The sequence below is a fragment of the Ambystoma mexicanum genome, chromosome 12 (genome assembly GCF_040938575.1).
Source record: "Ambystoma mexicanum isolate Mex_15411 chromosome 12, UKY_AmexF1_1, whole genome shotgun sequence".
Classification (NCBI taxonomy): Eukaryota; Metazoa; Chordata; class Amphibia; order Caudata; family Ambystomatidae; genus Ambystoma; species Ambystoma mexicanum.
In genome coordinates this window covers 597,678,625-597,695,725 of record NC_090936.1, presented here as the reverse complement: position 1 = coordinate 597,695,725, position 17,101 = coordinate 597,678,625, and the positions used below count along the sequence as shown (strand labels likewise).

Here is a 17,101-nt window from a genome sequence, read left to right as displayed (position 1 = left end):
CCCATTGCTGCCCTTTTAATAAGGGTACCATTGTGGCTTTGCTCCGGGGAAGACCCTATCTCTTCAAAAAGAAACGAAGAGGATGACGAAGAAAGGACTTTCGACAGGAAAGCACGTCTGAAGAAACAGGTGAGGAGGAGGGGGTACTGTCCGACATAGAGGCGGAAGAACTAGAACGCGACACAGTTGACAGGAGAGCTCCAGGGCGGGCCCACTGAAGCCACGACTCGGGGAGTCCGCAAAAAAGTACTACCCTGGGACTCATCATGACAACCAGAGGCAATCTGAAGATAATCTCCCTGAACGTCAATGGCCTAAATTCCCCGATCAAAAGCAAAAAGCTTGAGCGCTATATCAGAAGGGAACACCCAGACATTGTCACCTTGCAAGAGACCCACATTCGGTCCCAAGACAGAGGGAGGATTAAAATATGTGGTTACTCCAGAACACTCGGGCCACGCAACCCAACAAAAAAGCAGGGGTCCCACTGGCCCTGCAAGATGGCCTAGACTTGAATATCACAGGGAAGGACTCGGATGAGCTGGCAAGATACTTGGCGGTATCGCTGGAGGGGAGGGGCAAGGCCTTCACGGTGGCGACACTTTACACCCCAAATACTGTGCAAGACCCGTTTTTCCAAACAGCGCTAGATGGAATCGAGAGGTTCGCCAAGTTCCCCATCATACTCACTGGGGATTTTAATATTGCATGGGACCCATCCAAGGACAGGAGCACTGACTCAGCGGGGCCTACAGGGGAGACCAACAGATGACCTGAAGGGTAAAATTGGCACCCTAGCGCTAGTAGATGTGTGGAGGGAGCTACAAGGGGCGCAAGGAGGGATACACTTTCTACTCTCATGCCCACTGCACTCATTCACAAATTGATTACATCTGGGTCTCGACCTGCCTGTTGGGAGAGGCAAATGACATCACACTTGGTACTATGATACTGTCGGATCATGTCACCTTAACCTAAAAAGGAACAGAAGCCCCTCGGGACTGTGGAGATGACGTTATCCGATGCCCCCTTTTCAAGGACTACCTCCTGATCAAGTTTGTTTTCGGAAGAAATGGAGGCCTTTTTTGCAAACAACAAAACCGGGGACAAAGTGCTTCAGGTTAGGTGGGATGCTTTCAAAGCGACCCTAAGAGGGAGGATACTAGCAATCAAAGTGAGAAAGGACCGGGAAATAAGGCTAGAGGAGGCCCACCTGGAAGAGGAACTAAAAGGGATAATGACAAAAATGGGGCCGAACCAGACCCCGGCCACCAAAAGGGCGTACAAGGCGGTCCAGGGACAATAAGATCTAAACCAGGCCTGAGTGGCAGAACGGAATTTATTACACCTCAGGCAATAATACTATATTAAAGCCAATAAGGCAGACCGCTTGCTGGCGAGATTGCTAAGAAGGGAGTAGAACTGGAAAACAATCCTGAAAATCAAATTGGACATGGGAGATCTAGCGCCAATAATGCCGAGATCAAAAGAAAGTTCACCCAATTCTACACCTCTCTTTATACCTTGGACAGACCCTCAACAGCTCGCCAGCAAGACTACCTAGACAAAGTAAACCTAGTCTGCATATCCGGAGAGGAGTGCGGAAGTGTAGAAAAGGACATAATGGAGAACGAAGTCAGGGCTGCGATCATGTCCCTACCTATCAACAAATCACTGGGCCCAGACAGGTATATGGCAGAATTCTACAAAACCCACAAGGAAATATTGATTCCACAACTCACTGCCCTCTTTAACCAAATAGGCAGGGACAGTGCTATCACAAGCTCGATGAAGGAGGCAAAGGTTGTCTATCTTCATAAGAAAGGCAAGGACACTACTGAATGCGGCTCATACCGCCCCATAACCTTGATAAATGTCGACTCCCAGATCCATGCCAAGATTCTGGTGATAAGACTTGACCAGATAATTCCTAAACTGGTCCACCCAGACCAGTCGGGGTTTGTAAGGGGCCAGCAGTCCGGCGATAACTTCAGGAGACTGGTGCACCTGATAGAAAAGGCCCACAAGAGAGGAATCCCCTCTCTCCTCATGGCAGTTGACGCGGAGAAGGCTTTTGACCGGGTGGAGTGGGGATTCCTCTTTGCAACCATGCAGAGAATGGGCTTCGGACCCAAATTCCTGGACAGGGTTAGAGCCAACTACCGCCACCCAATTCTCTGCTTAGAGGTAAACAGACAGATCACGGAACCAGTCTTAGTTAAGAGGGGTACTAGGCAGGGGTGCCCACTGTCCCCAATCCTCAATGTGCTTCACCTGGAACATTTTCTAGAAGCAGTAATATCCAATGAGTAGATAACGTGAGTGCCTTTCACGGGGAGAAGCCATAAGATCGCAGCATTCGCTGATGACATGATACTCTCCCTTACTCACCCAGAGACCGCCCTACCGGCAATAGAAAGGGAGCTAGCGCAGTTCGGGGCTGCGGCGGGCCTTAAAATCAATGCCTCCAAGACATAAATCCTAAACCTCACCATCCCGATGGAGGCCGCCTCGGCTCTCAAAGAACTCTTTCCCCATTAGGATGGGTCGCTCACTCTCTCACCTACCTGGGTATGAAACTGGCCAAAACAACCAACCAACTATACCAGACCAACTACCCGCTGTTGCTGGAGAAACTTAAGACCAAACTGATCGACTGGGGTCCACTAGCTATCTCCTGGTTGGGCCACATCAACGTTTTAAAAATGGTGGTGCTTCCGCAGTTGTTGTACTACTTTGCAGACCTGCCAGTCTGTCCCTCCCCACTGTTTAGGGCCCTAAATAAAATGACCATCAAGTTTGTGTGGAATAATAAATCCCTGAGAGTGGCCACCAACTTGATGAGAGCCCCTGCGGTCCCAGGGGGTTTGGGCCAGCCGGACTTTAGGGCACACTACAGAGCTGCCCAAATGAGTGATTTGGGACTGGCTAAAAGATGATTAGGGGAAAATATGGTGACCTATGGACAGAGCGGTGGTGGGGGAGGACCTTGAGGGAGTCCTTTGGAAGCCCAGGGGGGATAGGCCAACCCGGATGTATAGCAGTGCAGTCCTGGCGGCGGTGGGCCGTACATGGGACGAAGCGGTGCAGACAGCCCATCTCACAACATACTTATCGCCCTACACGCCACTCTTCGGCAACCCGCAATTTACCCCGGGACACAACACATCCACATTTGATACATGGCAACGAGGGGGATGTAGATCAGTACGGGACATGTTCAGGGAAGGGCAGGTGAAGCAATTTGAACAATGCAAATCTGACTTCGGCATAGGGGAAAGGGAAAGGTACGGCTATATCCAACTGAGGCACTGGCTCCATCACCCCTCCTTACAGCAGGCAGCAACTCGCCAACTAACCCCCTTCGAAAAGTACCTTAATAGGGACCCGGGGACAGACACCTGATCAAAGCAATATATATGCACCTCAGATCAGGAGAGGATCCCCTATGAGGACATATATGAGAAGGTGGCATGCAGCCATGGGCTGTCCTGTCGAGGAAAAGGGATGGATGTGGCCCAAATTAACAAGATCCCTCCAAATCAGGGAGATCTGGCTAAAACTAATCGTCCAGTGGCACATGACCCCATCAACTTCACAGAATGTACCCAGGGACCTCACAACTCTGCTGGAGGGACTGTGGGGCGGTGGGTACCTGGGAGCATATATGATGGGGGTGTCCTACACTTGATAAATACTGGCTGTGCATGCTAGAGGTTATTGAGCAAGTCTTGGGAATTAAATGTTCGGGGAACAAGGGTCTGGCACTGATTGGACTGCGGGTCACTGGAGTCACTCAAGGTCAGGGCAGACCGTAAGCTTTGTCATTATGGTGATGGCAGTAGCGCTGGTGCAGGCACGCAAATGGAAGGCAAAGGAGTGCCCTCAGGACCACGAATGGGTGGCGAAAATCTGGAGCCTATTGGCAGTGGAGTGGCTTACTTATTCCATTCAAGGAGACTACAATAGGTTTAACACTGACTGGTCGTCCCGACTGAAATACTTAAAGCACAGGTCAAGGCTTGTATGGTGTCCACGGGCCAAGGCGAACTGTGAAGACACAACAGTCTGAGTGTCCACAACTCAAAAGAATGTAACCAACAGACATACCGCAGCAGCGGTACACCCAGGGAACTCCAAAACACTCGGACTACACTCGAACCAGGGGGATGCGGAAGGTGGGGGATTCAAATGTGTTCATGTTTATAAAAATGCCAATAAAATGTTCAATAAAAAAAAATGCAGGTACAGCAAATTGCAATTCACGTGCTAGAATCCTCTATCGCGCCACCCAAATTTATATTTGGGGCTACTTTTCCTGCCCAGAAGTAGTACAAAGGGAGACCGGTTAATTTAACTAGATGAGTACTAAACGTGCACGAACAGTTTTAAGATGATGGCCTGACAAAAAACGTGGCCATGATGCTATCACATGGAATGTGAAATACGGCCATAAGCACCCAATTTAAGTCCCCACAAAAATCTAGGATCAAGAGTTGAATTAAAATTGAGAACATCCTGGTAATTTAGAACTACAACTCAAATCTACATTGCCCAGGATAGTCTATCGGGAAAGCTGCTGGTCCCATCAACTTGCATTCCGAGCTCTGCCCCGAATTGTCATGCAACTGTTTCCCAAGTGTTGTTCTTAGTCCCTACTCCTTCTCGAATGCATTATATAGATCTGAAGTATGCCGTGTCTGCACAACATGACTTATAGTAGCCTTCCCTGCCATTCTCCATTTGGAATGTCTTCTAGCAACTCTCTCTGAAACCTGGCTTCTTATCGGATCTTTCCCACTAGCATATCTGAAGTGGAATGTTGGCACTGGTTACCCTTTTTGTAATGGGCCACCGGTTTTCCCATGGCAAAGCAAATATTGATGGTTTAATTTTCTATCATATTGAATGACCTTACATCAGCTAAAGTTCAATTCTGCTTTCTGTCTTTTTGCAATGGAGCCGCGTTACCCATTCAGTAAGCTCAGTGTTTACATTTAACAAAGACCATCTCCTTTTACAAGTATAAAGGTTGAGAAGCTTGCATAAGCTCACCATGGCTATGATCTTCGGCAGTGCAATGCTGAATATTAATAGAAGTAGACCTGCTTTTCATAAAGTACATTTTATGGTGTTGAGTGTACATTATTAAAATTAACAAAGCAGTGTTAGGCGCAAGCCATGACGTTTGATTGATTGAAGTATGAAGTGAAGAGCAAATGTATTCTGAAAATGAATAGCACTTTCAAACCCAGCGGTAAAATAGCATTTAACTTGACCTGTAAACTGTTCAATTATTGTGCTAATGTGAATATTCTGAAATACTTGATAACCCTTCTACCCAAATGACTTTGTAATCCATTTTTCCATACAATATGTATGTAACAAACTCATCTTTCCATCTTGGCCCCAAAGTGAATTTATCTGGAACCTCTTTAAACTCTTTGACCGCCGCTACATTTTCTGTGGCATCCCTTAACACACGCTTTGTTCAGCATATCGCTTGTCCTGTTTAACATTGATATTCCATTGTTCCATTTATGTGACAATACCTTCCACAAATGTTGCTTGATCACCCTGGACATTTTCTACAAAATATTTATTCTGTGGTGGCCTAGATTCTTACTGCTTATTCCACTTCAATATGTAATCCGCTACAGCATAATGTACAATCCTGAAATGTTCTACACAGAAACATTACATTCAGACAACCTAGTTATCCATTATGCTGTATGTAGCATTGGCCTATGGATGTTCAATCTTGCATGATATATTTCTACATATATGCTCTAAAGGGCATAGATCCATACACAAACCAACATTTTGTGTTCAGTGACAAGGAAACGTGGCATATGCAATAACCATCTTTTTTTCCATTGCATATTCGAACTTGTACTTGAATTTGAAGTTGGACAAAAAAAAGAATGATCTTCAGTAATAGCATACCATGTTGAGAATGGAAAAAAGAAAACGGACTAAATTCAACCCCACAAAATCTGGCATGATTAAACTACAGCCCATCACCACGGGCAACTAAAATGTTGCACAGGCTCTTCAACCCTACCTACCCTAGCACAAAAGGTCTGGAATCTAGGTGACTTTATTGAATTACACCAAACGTTCAAAACTCTGCAATTGTCACAAACTGTCCCTTCTGTTTAAGGACACTTTGTCACATTCATGAGATTTTGCAATTGATCACAAAAAAAGAACATCAACTAATTTTACCTCTACAGCGGCAATGGGCTCTCTGGTATTTTCCAAGTCCCAAATCCACAGGTTTCAGCACTTCCAAATGTCACAGGTTGCCTTATTTTGAGGCTAATACTCCAATACCATATCCTACATGCAGCCATTTCCCTTCTCTGGCTGTCTATTCAAGGGAGGTGAACATTCAAAGCCTTGTTCATCTACATATCACAGCAAAGATCCTAGTTTCCAGTCTGATAAATTCAGCAAACACGTATTAAACAGATTACAGGGGCCAGCAAACAGCAGACTAATAGATCCATCCGAAGTGTGTTTTGCAAGGAAAAGACTTATATTTTTCTGTCTAGTCATGCACTCTTAGGGACTCCCTCCTGTGGCTCATCTTGGACATAGACGATCACCAAAGAATCGGGAAGACAATAAACACGTAATTGTTACTAGTGGTAGATGAATCCCTCAGTTCAACCCATGTGTGAGTGATGCACTTTACAAATATTAAACTTAATCTCACAATCCATGTGCTCTTACACGAACCGCTAAATTTGTTTTCTGCTTGACATGAACATTTTTCAAATTATTTTTCCTGTTCTTAAAAATATAACAGTTCTGAACCATTTAACAGTTAGCATATGTGAGTTTTCTCTGAAACTAAAAGGATGAATATGGGATAATATTCCACTAGGCATATAAATGACTACGTTGGTGGCTGTTCTGAGGGGCGATTGAGTTCCAGGATAGCCAAGTAGAATGCAGATCTTCTCTGGACTAATGGCCTATCTATAGCACATTTTGCAAGCTGTTAAAAGGTGACTCTTACAGTATTTTCTTCTTCACACAGGTGAAACCGCTGTTCAGGTCCTTGGCAGCTGGTGATTTATCTGCACGGGGTGAAATGAAGGACCCACCACAGAGTACCGGAACATATGCAGAATATGTATTCAAGCAAGCTGCAGGTGTGACTGCATCCATTTGCCCTGGTGGAGACAAGCTGGGGGCGACGAGCACCTCCCTGTCCAGAGCTAAAGCTGCAGGGTCTACAGTGGGGGCTGGCAGAGAGTTTGGCACTGGGCTAGCTGAACGTGTGGCCTCTGTGTCCAGAGTGGACAATGCTGTGGGGCAACCAGCAGGGACTGCTCCCCATGCCACCTGCATTTCTGCCATTGCAAGTGGGTCTTCCACACTGCCACCTGCTAGTAGCGCAGCACAAGCAGGACCCCTGCCAAATGTGGATGCAGCAGAATCCCTAATACAAGCAGCAGGCGTCTCAGGCGAAGGAAGGCCAGCGGTACCAGCAAAAGCCATTGGAAAAGGAAGCTGCCTGATTGTCAGTCCACGACAGGTGATCAGCACAGAAGCTGCAACTCCCTCTCAATATCTCTCTCCGCCTGTCTCTTTCAGTCTCGACCCAAATTTCCTCTATAGCAACAATCTTCACTTCCCTTTCCCATCCCCTCCCTGTGCTCCTTTCTCTGTTGATAGCCCTTCTCTAAGCCTCTCCCACTTCCCCAGTGATCCCTTTCTTTCTGTCTTGTTCCTCTTCCTCCTTTTTCTCTGCCACATCACCTTACCCCTAATCTCTTCATGTCTTCTCATTTACACTTTTCACTCCTTTGTTATACTGTTAAATTGTCTTTTCTTTTTCCCTTCTTTTAGTTCTCGTTCTTTTTCCGTTTTCTTAATTAATTTGAAAAATGCCCTTTTCTCTGCTCTTTTCCTTGATATGCATTGTAAACCTTTTTTTTAATCTTTGACCTCTTGCCTTCCCTCACTTCTCAAAAACACTCCTCTAATAGTCATTATTTCCCTGCTTCTGTTCCCTTGTTGTCATGCGCCTCCTGTCTCTGTTGCTCTCCCTCTCCTCCACCACCTTTATCCTACATTCATACACTTGCTGCTGCCTGTTTTTCTTTCTGTCATATTTCACTGTACTGCACGTGACTTATTTAGACTTTCCCTCCTCAGAGAGGTAACCCCATCTTGAAGTTCGTCCGCAATGTCCCATGGGAGTTTGATGAGATAGTTCCTGACTATGTCATGGGTCCTACGACGTGTGCACTCTATCTCAGGTTAGTAAAATGGTTAATAACAGGATATGTTGTTATTCTGCCAACAACAATGAAATCCATAAAGGCGGTTGCAAGGACCTATGAAAGTAGGGGTGGTACTGCAGGTCCGCCTGGATGTTCATCATGGGAGTCATTGTACTTGGTTTGGCTACTCGACTTTCAAGATGTGTTGCATAATATTATAGAGGTGCATTGCAGAGCTGTTTGTGGGTCTCAGCACCGGAAATGGAAGTTATGGTATATGACTGAGGTTCATTGTCTAGCAGGTGCTTTGAAGCAGGGCATGAGGGTATATGTACATGGTAAGTTGTGTGACGGAGTGCCCACCACAAATACCCACTTTGACGCTGTCTGACAGTCCAAGAGTGTTTATTCTGGGCATTTGCAACAAACAAAGTGGCCGCCAGTTCTTAGAGATCTTAAGGGTTCTTAGGGGAGTTTGGCACTAGGGCCATTCCTCTCTCTCTCCCAACTTCCCGTGCCTTCCCCCCCTCCTCCCTAGCCTAGGCCTCCTTAGCGGGTGTTAATACTATTCACAGGTTACCCCTTCTGTCTTTTCTCTGTCTTGCTCTATGGTGGATGACTAACCCCCTAACCTCAATAGGGGTCTACTAGTTGTCCCAGACCTAGCCCCACTTAGTAGTCCAGGGGTGTTATGGGGATTGTGCCTTCTTCCCCACTGTATTGTCTACTCACCTCACACGCACAATCTCACCTGACCCTTCCTCTACACTGGGTCCCAAAGATGTTCCCCTCCCAACAGTCTACTATCCCCCGGACCTCACACTCCTCCTTCCTACGTCCACCCTTTGATCTTCTCTTCGTGCTTGCCTTGGAAGCAAGACGACAAGAAGCAACACAGGTTCGATCCCTGGGTACGCACTTAGAAACCTATGGCTATTAAGTGCGTTTTAAATAACATATCATATCATTGGCCAACTTACCTTGACCAATCACTTACCTTACTCCGGGTGGGAGTTGGCAATGGGGTGAGAGGGGAAGGCTTTTGGAAGGCTTGAAAGGCCTTGTAAACCTTGCCCCCTTCTTCAGGCAGTCTTCTCTTATGTTTACATGGTCCCATAGAAACCCGTGGGGGACTTATGTTCCCTGCTTCTCTGGCCACTTTCTAGCCCTAGTTTCTTTATATTTTCCCTGGTTTAGTGGGTTAATCGAGGCCTTCATGAAGGCTTTTGTTTACAAAGAAAACCTCATTTGGTGAGTTAGTGGTGGTGGCTTTGTTTGTGGGCTCCTGCTGATGCGATCTGGAGCCACACTCTTATCCCTATGCGGCAGCCAGTGTTGTCCCTCCCGGGATGTAGGCTTGCTGTTCCAGTGGCTCGGCCCCTCCATACGTTGGCTCCAGCAGACTCCCTTTGCTGGAGCCGCGCCCCTCTGGTCTCCGCATTGCGGTCTTCTCTGGCGGGGAGGCTTTCACGCCGCCTCCCTGCCCGGTGCTCCTGACGTTCTGCTGCTTATGCTGGGCCAACCAATGCGACCTGGCTCCTCTTCTTTTCCGGTGTGGAGCTTGGCCTGTGGCAGTGGCTGAGGCATCCCACCGTCCACCAGTTCTCTGCGGCGGCTCATTGGATTGTGGCGGCCCTGCTGCCAGCGTCTCAGATAGCGATGGGCTGGGAGGGGGCCTGCCCGCACTCAAGCACCTTGGGAGGGTGTTAGAGGTTGGTGGGCTCCCTCCTTCCCCCAACAAAGCCTTAGAAAACTCAGTTCCAATAAGAAATTACTTACAATAACACATTTGCAGATGGCAGAGGCCTTCCCTGGAAGGGTGCCTGTACAATAGCAAAGACTAGAACTAATGGTGAGCTACTTTTTAATGGACACAAAAGAGAAAACAGGTGATTTACAAAGATACCATTAACCTAAGGTGGCTGGGGGGGCAGAGGGGGCGCTGTAAGCTACAAATATGCAAAAGTACATTATGTCGTTCTGATGGAGTGGGGGTGGTCACACAGCGAGGGAGTTCCCCCTTTGGCCAGTAGGTGAAGCTTAAGCCAAGCTTTGAATAGATCCACAGCTGGGCTGGATTTGATCGGGATGTGCAGCAGGTTCCAGTGGAACACAGGCAAGTTGGGAGAAAGAATGGAAGTGAGAGGAGGCACAGGGGCATGGGACAATGAGGTTGAGTGCAGAGGAAGAGCACAGGGAATGAGGTGTTGGGTAGACTGAGCTAGTCTGCTAGGTACCGAGGAACAAGACCATTGATAGCTTTGTAGACTAGAAGAAGAAACTTGAAAAGGGAGCAGTTGTGCATGGAGAGCTAACCGGCATGGTGTCACTAGCTAGAGGTTCTGGGGGTCGTGAATAGGTTCAAGTGAGTGCAGGTAGCAAAGTTGAATACTTTGTATAGAGGGAGGAAGGAGTAGGCACAAGGAGTAGCCCAATTTGTGGAGTAAGAGGTTGGAGATTAGAGTTTTTGTAGAGTGGTGAGTAAGAAATTGATTCATTTTTTCAACATTGAGAAGGTTAATATGAGCAGCATAGTGGTTGCAGTGAATTGTTGCAGTCGGATATCTTTATCAAAGAGGAATCCACGGTTGCAAGCCTTGGCCAAGGGAAAAAGAAGGTCAAGGGAGGAAGGTGATGGGGAAAGGAGGAGGGCAGGGATGGTGTTGAAAACCTGGATGAAGCAGACTTCTGTTTTCGAACAGTTCAGCATTAGGCTGCAGAGAGCCATACATTGACTGATTGCAGTGAGACAGTTGTTAATCTATTCTGAGAGGGTTGGGGTGAAGGAGGCAAAGGAGAAACATATTTCAGTGTTTCAACAATGAGGTGATAGTGACAGCGGACACACAAGATGAATCTACAAAGGGCAGCGGTATAGGGAGTGAAGAGCAGAGGTCCAAGAATTGATCATTGGGGGACCCTGACAGGAGAGAGGTGGGTTAGAGGTGTGCAAGTTCCAAGAGATTTTAAATAAGCAATCTTCCAGATAGGAGGCAATCCAGGTTGGAGCAGATTTGTGAAACCCAATATCTGAAGAGTGAGCAGGGAAAAGACTGGTTGACTGTCTTGAAAGCAGCAGAGATTCCAAAGGGATGAGTATGAGAGTCTGGAGTGGTGAGCATCAGAGAGAAAGTTGGGGATATGCACGAGTGGCATTTTAGTGGAGGGTTAACTATGGAAGGCAGATTGAAGTGGAACCCCAAGACCCTTATCCTTCAGGTACTTAGTAATCCGGTTTATAAACACCCATTGATGGATTTTTGAATATTGGGATAAGAGGGAAACCTGCGATAGTTCTCCAGGATAGTTTTGTCTGTAGAGGGTTTCTTCAGAAGGCGTGGACCCGTTAAATATTACAACAAAAAAGTTTTATTTGACTATTCCTCACAATTGTATGCACTACCATGTAAAGTTCAGTTATTGTGTTCAAGTCAAACAGAAAATTTTAGTATTTTTCTAAGTATGTTAAAAAGAAGCAAAAATGGTTGGAAATTGACGTTGAACACTATTGATGTATGGTTGCAAGGAGTTTGACTTGTTACATGCTTACTTATTTAAAGAGACTGAGCGTTCGAAATATATTATTGAATGCCACACTATTCTAGAATAAACTAAAACTTGTGAGAAACTGGAATACCATCATGGAAATTGATAGTTACATAAAGACATTGACAAAATGATTAACGGCATCAAGGGTAGCATGACCAAGTGGGTTTTCGAAAGATGCTCTTAGAATTGATCTGCCCAATTGGGTTAGTAGCCTCCCTCCAGTATTTAATCACGTTCTGAGGCCTCGAATGATGCTAGTTTATGCAAGATTTATTGTAGTATATTGTGCCCTATTTAAAAATAGGTAATCCCCTGCAGCCCTTAAATGATTTTCTTAGTACTGTACTTGACATGGAAGCAACTTTTTTAAACTACATTTCGGCTGTTTCTGTATGGCAGTGGGCAGAAGTAGATTGTAACATCTTAGCATGGATGCCATTTAGATTAATACAAATGAAACAACGCTCTGAGGTTGATGGATTGTAAAGCACCATTTTCTGTGATTTTGGTTTTCTCGTGGGGGAAATGTGTAGAAGCCTGTACATCATTCTAGCAAAACAAGGAAAATGTACTCGAGCTGTAAATTGGAGTGTTCAAATGTCCAAATATATGTTGCTCAGTATGGGTACATTTGGCCTTATTTTGTGATTTTTAAAGAAACCTAATGTTTTAATACTTGGGGATGTCAATCTGAATAACAAGTATTGGTTTAGTTCACTTTAAATGTGAAAATGATGGTGGGTCAAACGAAGTATAAACATGGTGCATTTAAAACCACATTAATGGCATTGCAAATAATGAAGTATTGTTAATATATTTTTTTTTAAAAAAACGTGTTTTGCTGAATGTAATGTTTTTTAGCAGTTTATCCTTGTCTCCCAAAACATTTAACTGAACCTGAGGTGCTGAACTGTGAGTCCGTCTCAGTCTTGGAATTAAAGGTGGCACTGCACCGGTGTAATTAGCGTGCGTTGGTAGAGTTGTGTGCAAGTTTCATTGCTGGAAGTTTAGTGAGTGCTGATCTAGTGGTGGATTGAGGTGCATTGGTATGCAACAATTCACATATGATAATGGAACAGTAGGGGGTGCTTGCAGTTCTTTGGTGAGGTCAGTATCATGGCTGTTTTGGACTCTGATACAGAGGTAGTTGGGCGTGCTGGATTTCGGAAATGGGGCGTATTGTTTGAGCTGTTTGTGGAAGACTGGATCTCTCTGGGCCTGAATGACCTGGCTGGCAGGTCATGATTAAAATGTTTTGGAATTAGTGTGTGAGGTTCCAGTGCTGGAATAGCAGAGAAAAATTAAGATGATTGGGGAGTTAAATTAACAGTGCTGTGACTTGATACCTGTACTCGGCAGGTCAGAATTGAGGTGCATTGTCAAATCTGTAAGTGGGTCCCAATAATAGGATTGTAAATGTGCTGGAGGATAGGATTGAGGTGTGTTTGAGAGCTGGGTATAGTGCTAGTATCGAATGGTACTTTTGGATGATTGGCTCTTGTGCAAGAAAGAAGTCCATAATGAGATAATATACTTATTTTCCACAAAGGTTTTGTTGAGAGCCGGTTAGAAGTTTGGAAGGACTTGGTGACTGTTCTTTTTTTTAAAATATATTTTAAAAAGCTTGCTTCGACATTTTCACTACAATACTTTAAAAAAAATATTCTTTCTCTTTGTTCCTTTTATGCTCGTTTTTGTCCATCTAGATTGTGTAAATCCTTTTGCTGCAGTTTCTTCTTATCTGATTCAAGTACCTATTTCCTCCATCTCGTGCCAGATTTCTTCTGTTTCACTTAAATGCACTCTTGTGAATGTTTCACCAGCTGCTCACCTGGTGAAAATGCTTCAGAGCTTTTTGATCTTATTACATTTTCTGATCTTGATTTATTTCTTTTGGAAATTTGATGGCAACATCACCCAGCCCCCAATATTTGACTCCTTAATGCCTATCAGGTAAGACATTCTAAGAAATTGTACATTAAAACCTCTGGTGGCAGGGTTGCTCTTGTTTTTTGCTATTCCTTTAGCTTTTTATACTTTTGTTTTTCGTTCTCTGATTTGTATGACATTTTGTCAGTCTCTGCTTTTCATCCCCACTTATTCTGTTCAATTTAAGCACCTGTATATTCCTCCTCCTCAGAAAGTTGTGTTTCTCTATTTTCTGTTTGGTGGTTTTGTTTCTGAATCTTGTAATTCCCATTTTGTTAATCTGTTTTGGGGGATTGGTATTTACATTGGCATTCTCCATCAAACCCTATTGTAGTTTCCCTGTTTGTTCTTTTACATTCGTTTTATCTGTTCCAACATGTAACTGATTCTCTACTGTAAAGGGGTAATGTTCTTATTAGTTCTTATGTTTTTCTCATTTGTTGTCCACCTTCTATTTTAATTAGTTGGCCTCACCACAGGGGTGTTTCTTGATCATGCTATTCATATTTCTTCTTTGATTATTAGGAATTGTATTTCTCACACTGTGAAACTTATAATTCCCCTATTTTATCACTGATTATCTCCATAGTAGAATATGTTGCTTATATGTATTTCTACTTACCTTGCCAATAATACGGCTATAATAAAGAGCCATTTAGCTCTCCATCACTCATCTGCTCCTGGGTTCTCACACTCTTAAATATCTATGAAATAACTTTCGCAGAAATCTCTTGATGTGGTGCTAATTTCTTAGATTAAATCTACACACATTTATTATAAAGCTCAACTGAAACTAGCAAAGTAATCCCACTTTTCATCTAAAAATGCATGAGCTTTACATTTACACTTGAATGTTTTTTGGTGGTACAATAATGTCTAAATTCTAGATCTCCTATGTCACTTTCCTTGTTCCCTAATTTAATAGTGTTCTTATTGAGGACTTGATACCGCTGCTCTTATTTGTTTAATGAAACACACTGCTTTCAGTGAAGAACCAACTCCTGCTTCTCTTTTGCAAATTGTTGAGCCCAGTAATTCTTCCTTTTAGATTTTCCTTCAGTTCAGCTCTTTTCACTCTTGTACTTTTCCTGCTCATTTGAAACAATGTCGGTTCTGCCCTTCTTTTAATACAAGTTTATTTGTAACTGAGAGATCTGCATGCCTATTGGCCTATCACCAAGGCCTCCTTCCCAGGTATTTCTTGAGGGATTTGTTTCAACACTTTTGATTACTCACCTTTTGAGGTACAACAGTCTTACTAGTCTGGTTTTCAACGATTTTATTGAGTCAGTTACTTTGGAGATGCTGGACAATGCCATGACCATACTGGATCAAATGGGGTCTCTCAGCAGCTTTCAATATGGTCAACCATGAGACGCTCCTTAACATCATTACAGAATGGACTGTTGTTCGTGTTCGGGTGCTATTCTGCACTTGTTTGCTTCGTTTCTGATTGGTAGCTCTCTATAGAGTGCCTGAGGGTTTGATGTGATCACCAACTGTATTCAATATTTATATGGAGCTGTTGAGAGATTGAGGACTGGCTGGTGGGTTCTCACTCCATCAGAATGCTGATGAAAACCCAACTTTATCTTAGGGTGTCTTCCTTCTCCAACAAATTTTCTTCACCTGAGAGCTGTGGTTGGTTACATTAAAGGTTGAATGTCTTGTCACTTAAAATACTTTAGAACTGAAGTTTGGATATTTACTTCATGTTAATCATGGCTCTCTTCTTTTTCTTGTCCTACACTTGTTTCTTGAAACACGATCTCTTGGCTTTACATTCAACTTGATTGCAAATTTCAAATCCCATATGACAAAGTTGGTCCAATCCTGCCTCTACTCTATTTGCGGCATATAAACCATTTTGTTCTTATTTTTGTTTGATTGTCTAAGCTCTTGTTTTGTCCAGACTGTATGGCTGTGATGTCATTTTAATGGGTTTACCTACCTCGCTGGTATAGTTAGAAGCCATTTTACATTTACTAGGTGTCCTAATCACCAGGGCAAGGAAGTTTAACCACATTATGCCTGTCCTTTTTTTCTTTACACTCCCTTACCCTGCATTCACAATGTCAAATTGAGCTGGCTTACACTGCTTTAAAGGCCCTCACGAGATCCCAACCATTTTATTTGGTTAACAGGCTGCATATTGCAGGCACTGCAAAGACTACATGAAGTAATGATGTGTCCATATTGAGTATTCACAAGTGTAGACTACCTGCTTATTCTAGTCAATCTTGCTCTACCACTGCTCCATGAATCTGGGAATCCTTTACCTCATGATGTTCATTGTGCTACAAACCTGTTGCCTTAAAGAAAATGTAGTTTTGTTTTTTTAGGCTGGCCTATTCTGTTATTATTTATTTATTTTCTCTTTTTACCAGGCTAAACTTTCCTTTATATTGGAGTTTTATTCCTTTTGTTCTATATTAATTAGAAATTTGCTGCGGTTTTGTAAATATTTTTCTTACTAATATTTGAATGCTTGATAGGTTACTCCCTGTTACCACCCCACGGCTAAGTGTTGGCTTTAGAATGTTTATAAATAAGGATTTGGTATATTGACGGAGCTGTGCATCAGTCCCAGTGCTAGAATGGCAAGATCGCTTAGGTAAGTGTTGCAGTGCACTAGCGAAATTGTCCCTGGGGAGTGGGGGCCGGTTTCTGGCCACACCTGTGCCGGTTTGGAAGAAAAAGAAAATTGAAATTTAAAATATATTTTATTTTCATATTTTTTTCTTTTTTTCTTTTTTTTCAAAAAGCCTTTCATCCTTTTTAGGTTGATAAATGGGTACCAACACAGGTTGGGTGATTTTGTATGCATATTTTTTCTATAAAAAAGAGCTTAAGCGTAAGTGCTATACAATAACATATTATCATTTGGCCTTGGACGTCTGCTTGCATTCACAGTAATTTGACAATATGGATCTATACACTGCTCCATGAATCTGGGAATCCTTTGACAATATGGATCTATACACACAGATATTAATGATACATATGGTGATCCATTCTTGTATGAAATATATATCACATTAGTGAAATCATAACCATATTTTTCGTATTGTACTTAGGAACAATGCTATTTGATGCCACTTCATGTTTTGTCAAGGGGTGAAAGGTCGTGTTTCATCGCTTCCTGGGATGTCACTTTGGTGTGGGGTCAAATGACATAACTTCCGGTGATGTCATCAGAGGTCCAAGTTCGTGAGGCGAGGGGTGGGCCACTTTCTTTTGGGTGACTGGGCCCATTTCTTGTCCCAGTCTGACCCTGGAGCTGTTTTTCATCACTCACACATACAGTAATCGAATGAGTGATACAGGTCAGGGCAGAGATGCACTGGAAGAGCTAAGTTTGGTCTTACATTATTCTAACAACA

General features: G+C 43.8%; 1 protein-coding gene across 1 annotated transcript in view; it reads left to right on the top strand.

The window, feature by feature from the left end:
- The window catches only part of ERCC1 (ERCC excision repair 1, endonuclease non-catalytic subunit), a 333,113-nt gene that overhangs the window by 229,459 nt on the left and 86,553 nt on the right, over positions 1-17,101 (top strand). The window contains exons 4-5 of the mRNA XM_069628983.1: positions 7,049-7,549; positions 8,173-8,276. Coding sequence (XP_069485084.1) covers positions 7,049-7,549; positions 8,173-8,276 — 605 coding nt within the window. The remainder of the gene's footprint in view (positions 1-7,048; positions 7,550-8,172; positions 8,277-17,101) is intronic.